This window comes from Myodes glareolus, chromosome 14 (genome assembly GCF_982192425.1).
Source record: "Myodes glareolus chromosome 14, mMyoGla1.1, whole genome shotgun sequence".
In the NCBI taxonomy this organism is placed as follows: Eukaryota; Metazoa; Chordata; class Mammalia; order Rodentia; family Cricetidae; genus Myodes; species Myodes glareolus.
In genome coordinates this window covers 16,495,317-16,517,904 of record NC_142039.1, presented here as the reverse complement: position 1 = coordinate 16,517,904, position 22,588 = coordinate 16,495,317, and the positions used below count along the sequence as shown (strand labels likewise).

At 41.0% G+C, this 22,588-nt stretch overlaps 1 protein-coding gene across 5 annotated transcripts in view; it reads right to left on the bottom strand.

The window, feature by feature from the left end:
* Window positions 1-22,588, bottom strand: part of Bend7 (BEN domain containing 7) — a 79,271-nt gene that overhangs the window by 16,187 nt on the left and 40,496 nt on the right. For all 5 annotated transcript variants that reach the window (XM_085699082.2, XM_087896372.1, XM_085699081.2 and 2 more), the window contains one exon: window positions 19,508-19,733. In XM_085699082.2, coding sequence (XP_085555208.2) covers window positions 19,508-19,733 — 226 coding nt within the window. The remainder of the gene's footprint in view (window positions 1-19,507; window positions 19,734-22,588) is intronic.

The window sequence follows — 22,588 nt, the reverse complement described above, 5'->3', positions numbered from 1 at the left end:
ATCTTAGAAGCACAGCATGAGACACAAAGTCACTAAAGAGCTTTTGAGATGTGATTGCTTTAGCTACAGTTTCTCTTACCTGTTTGTTGCTTGTTAAGGCCAGTTAAAGTGAATGGATGCTATCTGACAGGGTGATGCTTTTTATCTAGAATCCTGACACCATGTGGTCTTATTATAAAAATAATGTGCTCATTCAGGAAATAATTATCCAATACCCACAATGTACCAGGATATACTGGGTGCTAATGAATAAATGGCCTCTTGTTCTCAAAGAGTCTGCAGTGAAGTGGAAGATTAAGGCAAATAAGAGGTCAAGAACAGTAGAGGGCCGGGCATGGAGGTGCATGCCTATTATTCTAGCACTCCTAAGAGTTAGGCGGAGGGAATGAAAGTTCAAAGCCAGGTTGAACTACAGAGTGAGACTCAGTGTCAAACAAAAACAAAATAACACAGCAGAGATCAAACTAATACAACCAAACCTACACAAGATCAGAGAGAAGGGGGCATCTTACCATGCTCAGGCTGTAGGGCAAACATCTGGGGAAAGCTTTTGTATGAAGTGATGGCTAAGCTTTTTCTTAGGGGAAAAGGAGATGCTCAAGAAAGACAAAAGCAGTCGATGCAGAGATGAATAACCGATCACAGTGCAGAAATAAGTGACAGCTCAGTGCTTGGCCCGAGATGGGACATATATATCCAACCCCGCAAGGCTCAAGGAGAACCACAGAAAGGGTAGAGAAGATATAAAAACTGGGACACAAGAAGTGCTATGAAATGCTGTCCTTTGGACATGGCATGACCAGTCCATTTGTGAGTCCACAACAGCTTTGGTTACTAGCGTAAGATCTAGAAAGTAAACATTCCATCACGGATGGGTGATGTAAGAGGTCCTTCTGTATTTGTGTTGCTTTCATTGGTTGAATAACAAAACTGCCTTGACGTTTTGATAGGGCAGCACTTACATAGGTAGAGTAAACAGAAAAGAATGCTGGGAAGAAGGCAGTGTGGCAGACGCCATGAATCTCCGGCCTGAGACAGACGTAGGTTAGAATCTTGCCGGTAAGCCACAGTCACGTGGTGATACACAGATTTAATAGAAATGGGTTAATCAAGATATGAGAGTTAGCCAATAACAGGCTAGAGCTAATGGGCCAGGCAGTAATTTAATTAATACAATTGCTGTGTGGTTATCTCAGGGTTAAGCTAGCCGGGCAGTCGGGACGAAAAGCAGGCCCCCTCTCTCCTTCAACAGATGGGGAAAAAGGCTCGTGAGGCCCCACCCCTAGCTGAGGATCTACTGTCAGTGGATGGCTGCTGGAGTAGAGCAGGTTGACCCGACACCCATGAGCATGCAGGCATCATGTGGGGTAGGGTGGAGGTGGGATGAAGGTAGGAGAGGGGATTTGGGTTGGACACGATCAAGATACATTATATACATGTATGAAATTGACAACAAAACAAATGTTTGGAAAAGGATGGATGGATGGATGGATGGATGGATGGATGGATGGATGGATGGATGAATGGATGGATGGACATTTCAGACACTGGGAAGGTTATGCTCAGAGGTGAAAACACACCCTGAAGCTCTTCCAGGTGGCTGCAGTCTCAATAACCATGGAAGCTCGGGTTTCACACTATGAGGGAGAAGAAAACGAGGTGCTGGGAGCAAGAGCAAGAACCCAACCTCTGCATGAAGCTGTGAAGACAGCAGTGATCGACCAACAACACAGCGTGGGAGGCAAAAGTTGAGCTCCAGCTGACCTTTGCAGGGAGAATTTTCTTTTGTAAATTTTAAATGCTTGGACTACGCCCTGAAGAAGTCTGGGGTTTGAGGTCATGTTGAAATTACGGATATGTATAAGCACGGCTGTTGGTATCCCTGGGTCCAGACAAAAGGAAGAGAAGGGAAGAGAAGAGCCACTTTGGAGAGAACTTTTGCAATCCGTGTCACAGAGAAGGGAGAGGGAGAGGGGAAGCACCCACTACACATGAATTATTCTTAAACAATGAAGCATAGAAAACAATTTGACTGAAGCCAGATGCAAGAAATCAGAATTAGACTCCTACTAACTTAAGACAAGGAATAGTAAGGAAATTTGTTTAAAATGTTGAAGGAAGGACTTCATTCATTAAGAAAGTAGCAAGGCCTGGCCAGTGAAGTGGTCAGACGTAAAGGAGCTTGCTGACAAGTCTGATAACCCGAGTTACGGTAGAAAGAGAGTCCCCGACTTCTGTAAGTTGTCCTCTAATCTGCACACATGCACTGGTTTATACATATACATACACACACACACACACACACACACACACACACACACACACACACACAGAGGCAGAGAGAGGGGGGAGGCCAATTATGAAAAGAATAAAATATAACTTAAAAAAGATGAAGTAGTTAAAATTAAAAAGAATTCAAGATGGATCAGTCAGTCAGAGGACTTGCTGTACAAGCCTGATGACCTGAGTCTGATCTCTTGAACAAAAGAGAATCAACTTCACACACTGTCCTCTCTCTCTCTCTCTCTCTCTCTCTCTCTCTCTCTCTCTCTCACACACACACACACACACTTTCTCTCTCTAGTAAATAAATATAAACTTAAAAAATCAAATATAAGGTTAATCAAAAAAATAATATTACTGAGACGGGACAGAGCAGGCAAGAACTTATTGTAACACAGCAACGAAGAGATAGACAACAGACAAATTAAGATACAGAAAAGAATAAAAAGGTCCAACAAATACAGATGTTTGAGAAGGAGGGAAATGAGAGAACAAAGGAAAGAAAAAATAAATTAAAACATCCATATTTGATGAATCATAAACTCTGGGTTTCAAGAAGCATAACTACCAAGCAGATTAATAATAAAAGCAAATATATACCTAAACCTGGAGTAAAGAAACTAAACAACATCAACAGCAGAGACATCTTGAAAACAGCTAGACTGGACAGAGACTGTCTACAAAAAAGTCACAGACAGGCTGAGAGCAGACTCCCAGCAACTGATCCTAGAAGATACTGAAACACCTTCTAGTCACTTTGAGAAAAGTCATCTTTCATCTAAAAGAAAGCTAACTAGAACACTGCTTGATTGATAGTGAGGATGAAATAGATTCTCAGAACAAAGACAGAAGAAAAGTGTGTGTAAATTCTCTGCAAAGAGCACTCATATATCCCAAGATGGCCTTAAACCCACCATGTGGTCAAGGATGACCTCAGCACTTGAGAAGGTAGAAGAGAAGTGCTGAGGTTCCAAGCATGCACCATTACGTGCAGTTTTGTTTGGCACTACAGATCAACCCCAGCATTTGTGCACGCTATGCAAGCACTGTACTAACTGAGATACATGTGAACACACACATGGACATGCACACACATACACACAAACATCTAAAAAAAAATCTCTAAAAGCTTGCTGGGGGAAAAATAAGAGAATACTATTAGATTGTATGAGCAAAGGAGATTTTTCATAAGTGATCATTAGGAAACACAAAGCATAAAGAAAAAGAAACCTGGCTGTCGATCCCAAATCCTATATGACAAAGGGTAGCATGCGCAGTGCTTTCACAAGCTAGGAGATGAGTGGCAGCATTTGCAACACATGTGGCTTACAGAAGAACTCAGATAAGACAGTGAGAGAACAATGACCTGATAGAACAGGGAAACCACAGAAATTCTCAGGAGAAAAGGCAGCAATAAGAAAGTGGAATGCCACTCCACTCCTTAGTGATCAAGGCCTCTCCCTCTCAAGTGTCAGCTGAACTACGGATGACGGGTGAAAATTAAAGTCTGGCAACACTAGATATTGGTAAAAGTGCGGGCAAGCAGGATTTCTGATACATTGCTTGTGAGAGCCACTTGATAATGCACAATGAGGCTGGCAACCTTGTTCCCTGTTAGCCATTCCACTACCCAGTGTGTCCCTTAGGAAAACTCAGCTATAAATTCCCGGAGACAAAAGATAACCAAGGACATTGCAGGAGAGGAAGGTGGGAGACAACCTCACAGTCTCAAAGACTGTAGAAAGGAAGGGCTTATTGTGCTGTGGCTGAAGTTGAAATGAACAATCTAGAATACCATTATTATTCTATATGCTATATTATAACAATATTGTGAACATATAATTTTAAAAACAGGACTTATGAAATAAAACCTAGTGGCAAAAGTATGCATCTGTTTCCATCAGTTTGTTAAGAATAGTAAATACCATGTGTGGATACATAGTTACATAGTAAAATTAAAAACAGGAATGAGAAAGATACTCATGAACTCCAAGTTACTTTGAAACAGTAAAAAAGGAGAATGAGAGACACAGGAGCATTCTGATTCTTAAAAAGTAAAGAGAGGCTCTACAGTAAATATAACACCTGTTCCAAATCTGGGAGGTAAGGCAGAGAGAAACTCCAACTTTGGCAAATGCCTTCCCTATGTTCAAGATGAAGACTATTAGTTCTACCTCTTAGTCTCAATACCGTGCTAGTGGGGACAAATGCCACACTTCAGTCTATGAGACAATCAAAATTTCTCCCAGGATTTGCCGTAGAAAAGTTAATTTGACCACCCCTTAGACACACACCTCATACACACTGGTCTGGAGGGAGCCCCGAAAGCTATCCTTAAGAGGGGGCTAGGAGGTGGCTTGGATTTTCCTCTAAAGGGACTACCAGGAGATACAGTGTCAATCTTACCCTTCAGAGCTCTGGCCTTCTCAGATAAGGCCTCCCAGGGGTCCTGGGTCAGAGGGGTTTTCCCCCAGGAACAATGTCTCTTGTTCATCTAGATTGCAAACTCAACAAGGGCAGAGCTCATGTCTCTCATTCACTGTTGACACACAAGAGACAAACATGGACATACTGCTCATGTAAGACTATGTATGAAAAACTTGGCTCTGGTGTATTATTTACCCTGAAAGAAGTAAAAGAGGGGTTTCCTTTTATCAATTTTCACTTTTATAGCTGTATCGTGGGCTTTGTGTATGTGCTCATGTGTGTGCAGGTGTATGTGCCCGTGTACAACAACACATAAGCCAGTGGAGGACAGCAGGTATGCTGCTAGATCGCTCTCAGTCTTATTCCTTATTTAAATAAAGGAGTTGAACCTGGAGCTAGGCTGGTGACCAGCAAGCTCCAGCCATTCACTTGACTCTGCCTCCTACAGCAATGAGGCTATAGGCACACGTTGCCATGCTCAGCCTTTTATGTGGGTGCTAGAATAAAAACTCAAGTCCTCATGCTTGAGAAGTAAGTGCTCTTACCTGCTAAGTCACTAAGCCACCTCCCAGCCCTAAGGAAGGATTTCTTTCCTAAATGCCATAGGTCTCAAATCACAGTGTCCAGAAGCTCATTTCAGATTTGATTTGGCAGCAATGATTTAGTATACTTCACACACTAACATACCCTAAAATTAAGGCTTTACTGAGACTCAACATTGTAAGCAATCATGAATTTAATGATAAAAGAGTGTTCTCTGCATTATATATTTGAGAGTGCTGCAGGGACTAGTCATGGAGTGAGCTGTACTAGGTCAGCAGGCAAGTATGGTAAAAGTTGGTCTCAATGACCACCTACCACTCAGAGCTGACTGCTACTGCATGGGACTATTATTTAAGTTGGTGGCCAGTATGAAAAGAGTCTTAGACATGTATAACATTGATTCCCAGCCTTGTTTTGTTAATTCTATAGGCTTACTACTGAGAACTGAACAAAAACTTCTGAGCCATAGAATTACTGACTTGGAGACTTTAAAGACCAGTCAAAGCACACTCTCCCATAGAAAAGGTAATGTTTCTGAAGCTTAAATGGAGCTCAGGAACAAACCTGCATGCTTATAATGCTCTTTCCATTATCCCCAACCTGGTGGGAAATGTGAGGTTTAGACAACATTGTTTCATCACAGTGATTCTCAAAGACCTGAGACCAACAGAGTCTGGAGGAAAACAACGTATCCTTTCCCTGCCTTTGCTCTGCTTTGCTACCCTGGCATCTCTGTTTGGAAGGAAGGGCTGAAAAGTGCCTACAGTGAGCTCTCAAATTAAACAAAGCTAATTTAAATTTATATCCAGTTAAGAAAGCCCACAGCAGAGCTCATTTATAACACAATGATTGGGAAATATGATCAACACTTTCTGTTGGCAAGCTGTGATACAACATATCTTTGTTTAACGCATCTGGTAGAATTCAAGCGAACAATATTTGCAAAATATTAATACCAAGAATAACAACAAGCTTTGATGTAATGATAATTTACTGTTTAATTCATTTTTTAGCAAAGAATAATGTTTCAAAATGATGGTTATAGGAACTCTACTTGAAAAGTACCTTGGAAATCTTTAGCATAACTCATTTATTTTATAGACCAGGAAGTTACATATCAAGTAAAACAAAAACTTAAAGATTGAGAATCATCAAAAATGCAGGCAAGCGGCATAAAATGGGATGCATCCCACCATCTCTTTTTGCCCGAGCACTGCACCATGGAACTTGCCTATGCTTGTCTGCTCTTGAGACAAATGTATGGATGAGAATGTAATGAGTTTTTCCTAGTTCTTAAAGCTAGGGTTTCTGGGTAAATGAACTTAGGAAGTCAGTCCATGGTTACACAGTTTATATCATAGCTAGTAAGTCTGGAGAAGGCACCTGGAACTGCCAGCGTAAGTATGACCCAGTGAGAAATTTGATCACCATTTGATCCTCACAACCATCGAAATGCAAATGTGGGCTGGAGCACTTGCTGCTCTTGCAGAGGACCTAGGTTAGCTTCTCTTCACTCACACAGCAGCTTACAACTGTCCATAACTCCAGTTCTAGTGGATCCAATGACCCTTCCAACCTCCAGGGCACCAAGCACACATGTGGTGTACATATACACATGCCAATAAAACTAACTCTCTCTCTCTCTCTGTCTCTCTCTGTCTCTGTCTCTCTCTGTCTCTCTGTCTCTCTGTCTCTCTGTCTCTCTGTCTCTCTCTCCTGTAGAGGTGGCCAGGCAAGAATAAAACACTGTCCCCTAGGACAGACGAATGTGCACACATGTCTGCACCACATCTCTGCATAGTGGATGTTAAAGCAAAGATGCTGGGTCTCACTGGTGGGATTTTTTTTCCTTTTTGTTTTTTTCTAATTGAGATTGGCTTTAGGAAAATTTTGGGTTCATATTTTGAGGCTTACAATCAAGTTTTCACCCTTTTCCATTTGATACCCTGTCTCTGAGGTTTGCTATGATGACAAGTGCTAAGAGAAACACACGGCTGGGTATGTATAACAACATACTAAGAGGTCTTGACGTAGAGAAGACAGGAAGTAAGAAGTTAACCCTGACTATGGATTCCACTACTGGCTTTTCTCAAACTTAAACCCTACAGTAAATTTACTGTAATTTACCTTTCCAAGATGATTTTTTTGCAGTGCAAATGAGAAGAACAGACTCCCTCTTGCATATGATGGAGCTCTTTCTTTGCTCTCAGAGAGCAACACGCTTTCAGAGCCCTTATTGGAAACAAATTTGGTTCTGTATTTGGATTACCTTGATGTTCTTATCAATAATAAGATTTACAACATACTTGATCAAGATACATCATTTGATCTGTTGCCATTATTTCTTTTAGTCTCTACACTTATCTTCCACCCATTCTTGCAGAACAAAGGCTATCAACTGAGCCATCTCTCCAGCCTGTGTTTAAAAAGTACACTATGGTTAGGTCACAATGTCCTGTGTGTCTTGTGCTGGGCTGTCAGCTGGCTAACTTGCCTCTATGTCCACAGGTCTCACTTGGGTATGGTCCTATTTAGTAGTACCTAACTAAACTAATTCAACACGGCTACAAAAGGACAGGGGAGGGAGGCACTTAAACATTGAATCTGCTCCGATCCAAGGAATGGGGTAGATAAGAAGCTGTTAAGACTGAGTATAAAAAGGTTTCTGAGAACTACTATGAGCTAAGGCAGAGCAGCATGCAAGCATGCAGCATGTTCCAGCAGGCAGGCACAGTCTGGAAGTTGTGTTTGCAGAAAACGGTAGGGAGCAGTGGTGAGATGCGACACCCAGAGCCATTGCAAAAGGAAGCAGCCTTCTCTTCTACGGTGGCATTTAGCAAGATGGACACAGCCAAGCTTCCTCTTATAGAAAGATGTGTTTTAGGGGCGGCCCCCAAGTCAATGGCAATTTTGGTTCCATTTTAAATAATTGGACTTAAAAAGGTTTTCTTATTCAAAGTTTACATACAACTGTAGTTTTTCTGTGGATTTATCATTAGTCTGCAATGCTATAAAGTCAACACATGTCCCATGATCATTTGTATATAGATTTTAGGACAGAAAAATTAGCAAACACCAATTTTCTGGTGGATATATTTTTGATGCATATATTGTACGGCCCAGTCAACATTAGCTTATGGAACTGAACTGAGAATGTTACTGGCATTTTTTTTTGTTAAGTCCTAGAAAAAGCTACAAGGAATGTGACTGACCAATTCAGGACTTACTATACAATTCTGCTGGGAACATCTCAGACACGCAGACAATTCAGCAAGCTGAGAAGAAGGTTGGCTGTGTGGGAAATATCTGCTGTTCATTGTGTGGGACCACAAATAACCCATATGGTATTCCTTTGCAGATAAGAGAAGCATCCTTCTTCAAGACTGCTCTCACCTGCTGGGAAACCTTCATGATAAATACACAGACTGGCAATGTCAACAAGACCAAAGGTGCCCATCTTGCTATGCAACACAGCCATGCCTCAATGACCCTGTTTAATTGACAGAAACTTCTCTTGACAGGAGGTTGTCTCTGTGAACCTAACAGTAGTATTAAAATGCAGGCTTGGTAAAAATTCAGCAACTGGGAATTGCAATTGAGATTTTGGATATTAACCCCAAAATGGTTTTTACCCATGCATGAAAGGCTGAAGAAAAATCAAGAAACGCTACCAGCTTGTTAAGTTGCTCCACATCCCCAGTTGCTCCGTACATGGGAAACAGATGAACCAATAGTTCTAAGGAGGATGAGAGTCCCTTTGGGCTTACAGAAGACCAGTTGATGTGGGATTCCCCTCTGTATGCTATGAATATGTTTTATTACCATTAGTTAATAAAGAAGCTACTTTGGCCTACAACAGGGCAGAATTTAGCTAGGTGGGAAAACTAAACTGAATGCATGGAGAAAGAAGGCAGAGTCAGGCAGACACCATGTAGCCACCCAAGAAGCAAGATGTGAGGTAACAAACCATGAGCCTCATAGTAAAATGCAAAATAATAGAAATGGGTTGAGATGTTAGAGTTAGTTAATAAGAAGCCTGAGCAAATAAACTAAAGAGTATGTAATTACTATTATTATTAAGTCTTAGAGTGTTTACTTCATGAGCGGCTACAGGAGCTAGTGAGAGGGACAGGGGTGGGGGGAGGGTGGTGGAGAGAAACCTGTCCAGGGGACGGGGCGAAATGGTATTTGTAGCTACAGCCAGGGATGGAGCAGGACACACACTGAGACTCACTGCAGCCCCAGTCTCAAGGAGCCTGATTCACTAGGTATGAGATGGTGCCTGAGTAACTTTAAGCTGCAAAATTCAAAAGGCCCACTCAACAAAAACTTTTGTGGGTAAACTATGTCTGAGTTCATTCCACTGGTCTTATGTTTCTGAAGCAAAATAATTTACAGTAAGTCGATTTCTGAGAACTCTAGTTCAATAACTAGAATAAGCGTTAACTAGTTCTGGAGGCAAAAGGCTTTCATTTCACATTATTGAATTTAAGCTTTATTAAACATACTCCATAGCTAACTTTGCCCGATTTCTTTGCATTTGACAGGTTGCTCGCCACTCAAAGTCTATTTTAGAGTCACCTACCTGGTGAGGTCATCTAGTGAGGTTTGTGCCCTTTGTGCTTCCTCCCTTTAGGCAATGGGCTTGTGGCATTTACTTTATTCTGGCCTGGAGTATGGGTCTATGCTATTGGTTATTGCTGACACGTCTCCAGCTCGACCAAATGCAATGCTCCCCACAGTCAGGCGCTAGGATCTTACTCGTCTTTATGTCGTCCCTCCTGGCTCACAGAGCTTGGTATTAAAGGCTTGTGTTTTAAAAGAATTCTCATGCATGCAGATGGTGTCACAAGGTTTATGAAAGCTGCTCTCATAACGTCTACAAAGTGTGAACAGCAAGAGAATCTACCACTCTGCTTGGTGAAGAAGTTGGCAGAACAAGTGCTTCACATGTAATCAAGAGAACTCGGTCACCAGACTGCCAAGGATGGAGGGAGAATGCATTTTCTTCAAGACTGTAATGTTCAGACCAGGAAGACTACTATAGTATGTATTCACTGATTCCTTCATCTGATCTGGAATTCTTTCTTTTCTTCCTGGTGAAGCAGTGAAGCTGGTGACACAGTGTTGTTTAGTCCACTCCTGGAGAGTCATTTCAAGTGTGTTGAAGCCAGGACCCTTGTATAAAACAGGATTTAAAAAATCCTCTTTAAGCCACAGTACTAGGCAGACAGAAGCATCCAGATCTCTGTAAATTGGAGGCCTGCCTGGTCTACATAAGTAGTTCCTGGCCAGTCAGGGCTATAGCATGAAACTTTGTCTCAAACAAAACAACAAAAAAGGGAATCCTTGAGTTCAAGGAAGGAAGAAGTAGTCTGTGAACATAATGCTAAGTCATTTACTCCAGGTGAGAAAGAAAGCTTCAGGAAACTGGGCATTCTAAAAGACAGCTGAGGAACTATCTTTCTTGGGATATGTGCTGCTGACATCTAAAATGACTATCAGAAGCCTGACCATGGGTGTAGCTTCTCCAGGGGAGTTGGTGTGCTGTAAACAACCAGAATCAGAATCCCCTGTGGTCACCTGCTCAAAATCAAGATCTGGTGATGTCCCACATCTGCTGAATTGATCTTAAAGAACGAGCCCCAGGATCTAAATTTTTAACCAGCACCCTAGAAGATGTTGATGCACATCAAAATATGACAACCACTCTGAAAGGAACTGGAAATTTAGGGTTGCCCATGCAGGACTGCTGGGGTTCAGTATGACTCATTTGTCACTGAGTCTCATAAAAGGTAGGAAAATACAAACAAAAATTAGGTGAAAGCTGCAGATGAAGCTTCGGGGTCGAATGCTTGCCTAGCATGCATGAAACTACAAGGTTCTAGTTTTAAAGCCCAGTCACAACCAACACTCACCAAAATAAAACCAGCCAAACAAAAAAATGCAGCGATCAATGATCCAGACGAGAGCCAAGCTTTCTAATGTGATACTGTGGTTGCTGTATAGTTATATCTTTTTTATGCAGATTTGTATATAAAAACACAAACAGGCAAATTAGCAGCTGGTCACTCATCTTCCAAAAGGATTTTTGAAGCAAAGCATTCATTAACTGTTTCTTGTTGCCTAACATCTAATCAAGAATTTAATTTACATACAACTTGGGGAGAGAAGCTCTATGCAGTATTTGCTTTTGAGCTTTTGTTAAATTCAGTCCGATGCACTGACAAGTATTAGAAGTGTTTCTTTCACTAGAGAAGGGATCAACCTTTTATGTTTTCTTCCCTAACATCAGAGAATTCGTTCTCAATATTTTCAGGAAAGGGCCTACCCTTGCATCTAGGAAATAAATGGAAGGAGAGCTATTGTCTAACTAGAAATCCACTTTGAATATGCTTTGCATCAGTAATACCTGACGGATTCTCTTAAAACACCAGTAGAGTTTTACAAAGAATCCAAAATGCTAAATTTTAAGAGAGAATTGTAAGGATGAGATACTTTATTTCCAAACATTTCTCTATGAAGAACACAAACTAGAAAAGGACTCTGAAGTCAGAGTGGACACTCTGGTGTGGAAGGTTAAGTTAAGTAAGTTTACTTATAAGTCTTATAGCCTCTATCCTCTTGTACAAAGACAAATCATCACCCTAGGAATATGCGAATTTGCTGTGGAGTAATCCTTTTGTACACTGTGAAGAATTTCCACTTGGATTAGTTTAATAAAAAGTTGATTGGCCAGTAACCAGGCAGAAATTACTGGCAGGACAACCAAACTAGGAGAATGATGGGAAAAAGAAGGACAGAATTAGAGGAGTTACTAGCCAGATGCAGAGGGAGCAAGAAATGAACGTGCCATACTAATAAAGGTGCTACCATATGACAGAGTATAATCAATTGTATGAGCTAGTTAGTAATAAGCCTGAGCTATTGACCGGGCACCTGTAATTAATATTAAGCCTCTGAGTGGTAATTTGAGAGCAGCTGTGGGACAGGAAAACTCCGCCTACACAAATTAAAGCCAGTATTTTATGGAGTTCTGAGAACAAAGGAAAGTTACCATCAAAAAACAAGAACAAATCAGATACAAACTCCATGTTCATACTAATTCAGGTCTTTTGAGGTCAAATAAAATAACAAATAATAAATTTTTAAAATAGTATATTAGCTAGAGAAATATGACAAAGTTAAGAGAATTGTATCCAGCCTATACTCCAAAAGTTTTTTTTAAAATTAATTTCACCATAAAGTGAATTATTTGCAGTAACCGTGGAAAATAAGAGAGCCTATTAAATAACAGATTGGACTGCATGTGTCTAGAATCATGGACTAGAGTGGAGTTTAGATGGTCATTTCTGGAAAGCATGTGACACAGTGACATTAAAGATTTGGGGCATTTAACTTTAAACTGTTTGGAATACCACTATCTATAAGCTATCCCTCCATAGTTCTAAGGCTCCCTAGACAGACCAGGGCCGCTCTCTCAAGAGAATGGCCAGGGTTGTTGAAGGGGGTAATGTGATGGGGACCAACCGTCTCTTCCATTTGACATACATAAGTGATATCAATTGAATGCAAGGAGATTCAAAACTCCAGCCCAGTTACATAGCAAAAACTTCCTTACCTGATTACTATTAATTAAAAATCATAAATAGGGTTCTAAAAATTGCCTTGTTCTGTTTTTGAAGATCATCTAGACAGTCAACGCCACATGTAGGTAACTCTTAGGTCAAACTGCCTGGTCCACTGAGCACATCACAGAAAAAAATAAGTGGGGTGGGGGGGGATCAATGATACCTTTGCAGGGACAGCCTGCTGTGAGCGAGTGGATGGAATGCAAACCCCCACGCTAGGTTTTGGCTACACAACCACAATGATTCCCATCTAAGCCGCTCAGCTTTACCCAGCACTGCCCCTAAGCCTCTAGCTAATGAGATAAGTTGTTTCCTGCTGCTCAAAATATAAAGTGAAGTTTTTATTCATTTATTTGTTTTGTTTATCATTCTGGGGATCAAACCCAGCGTGTCACATATGCTAAACAAGAGCTCTACCTTCCTAGCCCTCAGGTGAGTTTTTCCTAATTAAGGATCCTTTCATTAGCAATACCCTAGTTCATACTTATCCATTAATTTTTAAAAGACTATCATTAAGTATAAGTCCCTATTAACACATAAAATTATGTAAAAAGTACCATCTCTGCAGAGAGATGTTTTACTTTTGAGATATTGTCATGGGGAGAATTATCACACAAAAAGAATTGTTAATCATCCCCTGATAACCTTATTTCCCTGGTGCATTTTTAAAAAATGAACGACAGTCAAAGCTAGTTTATTTAAGAAAATAAATATCACCTTGTATAATTCCTCTCAGAGTCTGGATTTCTTTTATGAAGGCTGCATAATACCAACAGTGAAACCAGATAGACACACAAGAAAAAAACAAAGCTATAAATCAATCTCACTGACGAACAGAGATGAAAATAAAATCAATAAAATGCCTGCAATCTGGAGCTGGAGAGAAAGCTCGGCAGTCAAGAGCTTTTCCTGCCTACCAGCACCATCTGAAACTCCAGTTCCAGGGGTCCTGAGGCCCTCTCCTGGTTTTCACAAGCACCGCACACACACACACACACACACACACACACACACACACACATATGCACACTCACACAGGCAAAACACTTAGAAGAAAATAAAATAAATCTAACTTTAAAAAGTGTGGTAGTTACAGGGAGTGGCACTATTAGGTGGTCTTGCTGGGGGAAAGTGCGTCACTTTTTGAATGGACTTTGGGGTCTCATCTATGTTCAAGACACGCCCATGTCTCAGTTTACCTCCTGCTGCCTGCAGGATCAAGATGTAACTCCTTCTCCACTCTCAGCTCCTTCTGAACCAGCACCATGTCTCCCCATGATGATAATGGACTACATCTGTGAAACTGTAAGCTACCCAATTAAATATTTTTCTTCATAAGAGTTGCTGAGGTCCATGGTGTCTATTCACATCAAAAGAAACCCTATCTAAGACAGAGGTTGGTACCAGGACTGGAGTATTGCTGATAGGCCTGGCCATGCTTTTGTTCAAAGAAATATGGACTTTAGGATTGTGGATTAGAAAAGCAATTTAATGCTTTAAGTGCTGCTTTATGGGTTACACTAGTAGGAGCATGGGAGACAAAGATGTTGAGTGTGATTTGATGAACTGTGGGGCCTGGCTGAAGGGATTCCAGATCATTCTTATGATATTTTGGTTAAAAATGTGGCTGCTTTTTGTCCTTGTCCAAAGAGTCTGCCTGAGGCTAAAGTGAAGAGTTTTGGATTAATTCTATCGGCAGAGGAAATCTCAAACAGTCTAGTATAGACTGTCATGTGGATATTAGTGGTAACAATGACAAAAAGTAAGTTTTGAGGAGAAAAGGAGCACTAGAAAGAGGAATGGAACTAAGTCCTGTGCTCAAGGAGATTAGGAAGTGGAAGAAAGGGAGTGGTGACCTCAGGGCAAGATCCCGAGATTCCAGTTTGTGGAAAGAAGAAGCTTAGAGCCAGGTGTGGTGGGACACACATTTAATCCCAGCACTGGGAAGGCAGAGGCTGGCAGATCTCTGGGTCTGAGGCCAGCCCGGTTTACAGATCCCGTTTCATGACGGCCAAGCTTAGGCAGTGAAGGAAACCACTGAAACCAGAAAGTCGGTGACGATGTAATTAAAGAGGGGACTATGTTCAAGCCCTAGTAAGCAGCAGCAGAACTTGGCAGTTTTGGCCACATGGTTCTGGAATTAACGGTAGAGGAAAAGGGCTATGGGATTTGCCTCCACAACTAAGGGACGCCTCTGAGGCCAGGCATGTGTCAGGGGTGTCCTTGAATGGAGGCCTAGAGGTCATTTCCTGAAGCTGTGAAGCTGAAACCTGGGTTACCTTGGAGACCCCAAGATGCTGGAAAGACCAGAGCTGTGGGGTACCTGTCGAGGAGAGCTGCTAACATGGCATGGAACCAGCCCAAGAGAGAGAAGTTATGCTGCAGTCAACACAGCTGAAAGGAGCTGAAGCTCGGGAGAGCACTTTGACATCAGACCTGGAGATGAGAAGCTTGGAGTTTGCCCAGCTGGTTTTCAGTCCTGCTTTGGTCCAGTATCTCCTCACTATGCTCCCTTCCCTACATTTCGGAATGGTAATGTATATCCTTTGACACTGTATGTTGGAAGTATGTGATATATTTTTTGATTTTATAGGGGATTACAGTTAAGAAATTGCATGAATCTCAGAAGAGACGTTGAACTTTGGATTTTTAAACATTGTTGAGACTGTGATAGACTACAAGGACTTCTGAAGGTGGACTGAATGCATTATGATACTGTTACAAGCTTACGGGGCCAGGGAGTAGAATGTGGTAGTCTGAATGTAACTGACCCCCATAAAAGCTTATAGGAAGCGACGCTACTAGGAGGTGTGGCTTTGTTGAAGTAGCTATGACCTTGTTGGAGAAAGTCTGTCACTGTGGGGATGGGCTTTGAGGTCTTGTATATGCTCAGGATACTGCCCAGTGTCTCAGACCATTTCCCTGTTGCCTGTAAGATGTAGGAATCTCAGTTCCTTCTCCAGCACCATGTCTGTCTGCATACTACCATGTCCCACCATGACAACACTGACCTAACCCTCTGAAACTGTCCCCATTAAATGTTTTTCTTTAGAAGAGTTGTTGTGGTCATGGTGTCTCTTCACAACAATAAAAACCTTAACTAAGACAATTGCAAAGTGAATCTAAGAACACATAAAAAAAAAGATCATCTACCATGATTAAGTTGGCTTCATCCCAGAGATGCAAGGATGGCTCAACATATGTAAATCAATATATGTAATTCCCACAACATTTCTGTTTCTACTTATAGGCATTTTACAGATTGTTGTCATTTTAAAATGGGTATTTTAATTAACCTAATCACTTTTGCTACTTCACTGCTATTTTTACATGTGAGAGTTTATAAAATTAACCATTTATCTCTTCCAAGTTTATAGGACTTTTCAAAATAATATATAGCTGGTTCACTATCTTGTAAGGGAAAGAATAAGGAATAATGCACACTAAATGTACACAAAAATCATTCTGAAATATGAGGCAGACAGCAACAACAGCAATCCAAATAGTTTTGGGATTGCTGTGTAAGAAGAAAGCATTTTACTACTTCTCCAGATAACTCAGGCTCTAAGATTCTAGTTAGGAGAACGCTTCTCTATCTCTAGGACAGTAAGAAAAACTAGAACTAGTTATCCTATAGGACCTTCAATAACATCTACTTCCAAACATCATTTGTAACATATATCCTAAAACCATTTAGAGAAAAACATGGCAAAGAAAGATGTAGAAGGGGTTGCTTAAGAGATTTATATTAAAATTTACAAGTAATTTTGGTTTCCACTTTCTTACTTTCACTGTCAATTCATTAGTAATTTATTAGATAAGCTTATTAGACATTTGCAATATTAGATAAAGCTATTAGACATCTGAATGCATTTGATGCATTCATTCCAAACTGGTTCCGAGAGGGCGGAAAAATACTGAGCACTAAACTTATTATGCTAATGAACTCAAGCACAAGTCAAGATGAAAAACAAAAGCCTGTCTACTCCCTCACTCGGCGCGTATTTACGGAAGCCAAGAGTGCAGAGGAAGGAATTGCTGCCCTCTATCCCATTCAAAGTCAACGATGGAGTTTATAAGATAAACAGATGGCAGGGTAGAGAGGGCAGATGTGCAGAGAAGGAAGAGCGAATACCCCCACCCAATGGGACCTGGAAGCTTCTACCCATTCTTCTTAGGAGAGAACATGACTTGGGGGTGAGCTCAGCGGGCTTAAAGAACAAGTGCCAGCTCGTTCCTGTTCAGCTGTGACGTCACTCTCTAGTCCTCTTCTATGACCTGACATAAAACTAGGACGGAGGGACATGGACCTGATGACAATGGACTTCTCTTGGCGGCCTGTCTTACGGCACCCGAGGGAAGCTGCGGCAAAGCTGCTGGGGTGCTGGTGTCGGTGCCCTTAGCTGGAGTCACCTGAGGATCAGCACACTCGGCAGGGGAACGCCGAGTCCCTAAGAGTGACAGAGGCAGTACGGACACTGAGGACAAAGCTGTGTCAAGGGACCTTATAAGATATCAGGTGAGATAAGGAAATAAAATGTCTTACAAAGCAGGCAGACGCCACTTTCACAGCCTAATAAAGACTACAGGAAGACACGGGGTAGTCTCTGAAGTGGGAAGGAAGCTTTTCAGTTTTCTCAAAGTTATTATGAATCCGCTTTTTATCAGGATAAGTTAGTTTTTTAATTAGGAAAAGAAGTCAAAATATGTCTATAATTAGATAGGCATTTTGTCACAGCAACAGAACAAAGCCAGAACACCGTTTTAAATAATAAAAGTGGTATATGGGAATTTTGAGCTATTTGATTAGAATAACTTGCTTATTTTGTACTAGGAGTGGGAGTGGGGGCCTTGTTGCCATATTTAGTGATAGTTAAATGTAGGGCTTGGAAAAAATTAAGGCATATCTTCTTTTAGCATTTGTAGTGTATTTTGAAACTCTTGTCTGATGTCTGGTCTACTTTGTAACAGATTCTCAAAGTCTTGTCTGATGTATCAGTCTACCTGTAATGATGTATTTCATTACCATCTATTATTAGGCTGGCTCTCCTAATGTCACTAACATGAAATGTGGTCACTTACAGTTCCCCAATTTCAAAGTGCCTTTATAATGTTAATCTGCTGTTCCGGAAAAAAAAAAAAAACCAAAAAATCAAACCAATTCCTACGTGTCTTCCAGAAATGCAGCCTTGACCCTCATGTCTGAGAGGCCCCAGCCCCTTCTCCACTGCCAGTGAGTCCTAGTTACATCACTGACTCGTTTCCAAATTCTACAATCTTGTTTATAGTGTCACTGCAGGCTGAATCATTCTCTTTGTAAGTGGCAGAGGGTAGGATGCTTTGTGGCACTTTTTATTTAATAGAACTCAACTGTCACTTTAAGTGAAAGACATTTTGATGGACTATGAGAAATTCCTGTTAATGAAGGCCATGTCCTTCTGGCTGTGAACATAGGGTGTCTGGTACTTGCTAGCTCCATTTAAAAATTGGATTATTTTGTAAAGTTAATTGTGAATTTCCAAGTATCATTTAAACATTATTGAATTCATTTACTCATTCTGCAAGATGATGGCCCACAAAGGAGGCAGGGAAAGCTCTGAGTCCGTCAAAGTAGAGCTGAGTCAGTGAAGAACATCCAGATATCTGAGTTTAAGTTCAAGGTTTCATTTTCATTGTAGAATTTAATGAGACTAAGAGAATATTATTTTTAACAATAACTTTCAAAAAGAATAACATTTCTAAAGACTTCTCTTCCTAAAGTAATAGTCATCAGAGTTCTGAATACACATACTGAATAGTGAGGAGCTAGATGTGAGATATGGAAGTGGCCAGGGACAAAGACATACATATCCGTATGTCTCCTAAACCAGGGTGCAATACAGACACATGTTCAAAGGCGGTAAAGCGGAAGGACCACAACTGGCATCCACGTGACAAAAAGAACTGCACATCACAAAACAGAAGGAGCTAAGCTGGCTAGGAATGTGTGGGGAGGGACAGCAGGTGACTTTATATTTAAAATACCTCCAAATGCAATGTCCTGATAACAGTTTCTGAACTTTCCAAGAAACGTACTCCTTTATTTATAAAATCAATGCCACAGCTTTATTTACACTTAAAATTGTAATTTTAGCCAGGCAGTGATGGTGCACGCCTTTAATCTCAGCACTCAGAGGCAGAGGGAGGCGGATCTCTGTGAATTCGAGGCCAGCCTGGTCTACAGAGTGAGATCCAAGACAGCCGGAGATACACAGAGAAACCCTGTCTTGAAGAAAAAAAAATAAGTTTGAATTTTGCCAAAAATCATATTTTAAATACGTTCTTGGAAATTATTAGAAAAAATACTTTCACTTCCCATGTCTTTTTGGTTCTGCAGCAGATAAAATTGGCTCTGAAGTTATGAGTTTGACAATTACTGTTACCGTGAGTAGTGTTCTAGTAGTGTCTGGGGTAGGAACTTACAGAGCTCACACAAGAGTCACACCCATGTGTGATTCCATAGTAAGTTGTTAAGAGCAAATCAAATTAACCTCTAGTTAGTTCAGCATCATTTTACCTGTGCCTCAAAGGAATGAAGGCAAAATTCAACAAAGCACCCATAAAATGAAATGACGCAGACCAACCTTTTATTGCACCCACAATGTTTTGGTCTAGTCCTTTCCGGTTGTCATTGAGTCCTCTTTTCCTCTTCCCATTGGGTAAGGAGTTAGCCAAAGTCTTGTCATCAAAAAATGCACACACCAGTTTTCTAAACAGAAGGCTTCCTGAGCGAGTGTAGTTTGACAATATAGAGTCCAGCTGAGATTTAGGCATAAACACATCGAAGCCTTCAGCAAGTTGCACTTCTGGCTACCAAAAGAAGAGAAATATTTCATTAAAAGCAAGACGTGAAACATTTTACTTTGGGCACAAGTACGACAAGAACACCAGTGGCTGCTAACATGTCCGTATCTGGTAAATTATACAGTCGCAGTTATGTGTGCTGAATTACAATTTATAAAATCAATGACCACTTATAATTTAGAAAATGGGATGCTGCAATTCCAATAGTAAGTCTTATCCAAGTACACACTGAAAACATGTCTCTAGTCATACAAACATTTCAGGGGGCTGGATAATACAGAGTAATATAATTCTTTAACTAAGGAGACATGAATCACCTATATGCAAATCCCGCATTTTGCAAATGAAGAAACCAAGACCTAAAGAGACTGTACCAAACATGACTTCAAAATAATTCCAATGCCAAATAATTTCTTTTACTTAAGGTGACAAATACAGGACCACCCCTACAGGTCCCCTGCTCCTTCTATTAGCTATAAATTTCATTTTACCACAATGAAAATTTACATAAAGTGATACGTACCCTGAGACTGCTCGTTCGTTTCCTGGGCACTCTGACTCGAATATTCACACAGAAGCTATATTAATTACAACACTGGCCTATTAGCTCAGGCTTCTTATTAACTAACCCTTACATCTTAAATTAACCCATTTCTATTATTTTATATTTTACCATGAAGCTCATGGTTTGTTACCTCCTGCTTCTTGAACTGCTACACGGCATCTCCTTGACTACGCCTACCCTCTCTCTATATCCCTTCCAGCCTGGCTATATTCTGCCCTGCCATAGGCCAAGGCAGCTTTATTCGTTAACCAATAAAAGCAACACATATACAGAAGGACATCCCACATCAGTGATAATGCAAAATAAAGCCGGCAGCTGGCTCCACAGTTTCAATCTACTCCCCACACTTACTTGAGGGAGCAATGTCCCAGCACACGTTGGAAAACTGCTGCATGGGCTTCAGGGCTTATCAAGAACTTCTGAAGTCCTACAGGATGCCTTCAGAGAACATCCTGGATATCTGCAACCTGCCTTTTCACCTTGCACTTCTGCTCATAGCATTTTCTTCTCAGAGCTTTTCCTAGCTCCTTTCTGCCCACAGGGGTAGCCATGCACTGTTACTGCTTATTGCTTAGCATAAGCACATGTTAGTATTCATTATAGTAGTTTTGTATCTGTGGTGTCTAGTACGTGGTAGGTACTTAGTAAACTTGAAATTTCATTAGCCATAATCTAAATTATTTTAATATCTACATTATATCTGTGTAATTTCAATATGAAAACTGCACTTGGTAGATCTAATCAAAATGAAAGGAATGTCCTACTTACCCAAGTTGTATATACAATCACAGCTCATCCCTAAACGTCATATTTGCAACTCTCAAAAGCTGTCCCCTTAGACATGAGGATTTGGGGTCAGTTTCTCTCCTGATAAACCGAAGTTACTCTTTTTTGTTTGTCCTACTGTGTTCAGATGCTCAGCATCCTATAGAGTGAAGAGTGTTCAGAACACGGCCTATATCATTCAGACAACTAAGGAAGGTGCTTGGGCGTCGGCCCTTGTAAAAGAAATTTTGGGCTGAATTATCCAGAAAGTTATCTCATTCTTCTGCTTCACTTTGCCATTTAAAGTTTGGTTTCTGAATGCCTGGTAAATATCACTGCAAGAACAGTGCTGTCAGATTTCCCCCTGACTTTTGCGTCTTGCTGCTCGCTGGTCAAAGGTCCAGAGGAGCTTGACAGGAGCGAGAGCCTGAATACCTAATTCCAGCAACAGAATGGGCATACACACCGCAAGCACTCAGAAGCACTTGTCAAGTGATCCAATGTGGAATTGTTAGGATGGAGAGGCTTTTACCATCAAAAGGCTGACATGAGATTTTGTTCAAGATTAAAATTTTATTTTGTATATCCTATAAACTTTAATTCTAAATGAGCTAATCTCAGAGTTTTAATAGAATTCTAGGATCATGTAGAATACGTTACACACACACCCCTTCCAAGTGTATCCTGAATTTGACCACCTTGAGTGAACAGTTCTTCAGCTGTGAGAGAGGAGAGGGAAAGGCCTGCAACTTATTAATGTAACTCTGGGTTGGATTCTGATACCACTAATCTGGTGCTTAAAACTCAAGTCACTTGACTTCTGAGACTCAGAATTTCCTCTGGAGGACTGGGACCCTAGCTTTAGGAATACTGACCCGAATCAAACACCAGTCAGAACAGGCACGCCCTTCTAAGGCCTACAGAATAAGTCTACAAAATATGTTTGATTTAGTTGGGATGCACGGTTCTTAACATTCACTGTGCCAAGAATCCAGTTGGCATCCAACAGATGTGTACCAGAATAAACAAAATGCTACAAAGGAATTCAGCACAGTCACTAGGTCAGAGTTTGTTATTCCCGCTATAGAGGAAGTGGTCTACAAGTCTCACGCTGTGACTAGGCTCACGCCAGTGTCTTAGAATGATTGTGCTGGCTCCAGGAGGGGAAGACTTGGAGAAAACTGAGCACCTGGTTCAGAACCTTCTTCCTAAGAACCTTCTGTGTGAAAGGACTCAAGGTTGGCTCTGCAGCTGAGACCCACGTAAGCACATCACACACTGCATGGTAAGGAGAACCCGAGAGGCTCTGAACAAAGGCAGTTAGAGCTAACATCAGGCAGGACTGGCTTCTGGAGCTGTGGAGGAAGGGGGATGCCAGAGACTGAGAAAGGAGTGGGATCGTACCTTAATAGGGCCCGGAAGACAAGATTTAGTAGGCTGCAATATAGTTATTATTTGTGGCACCTTCCATGATGCCTAAAAGTAGATATCTGGAGGCTTCTGTGGAGCCAAGACTTCTGTGCCATTGCAA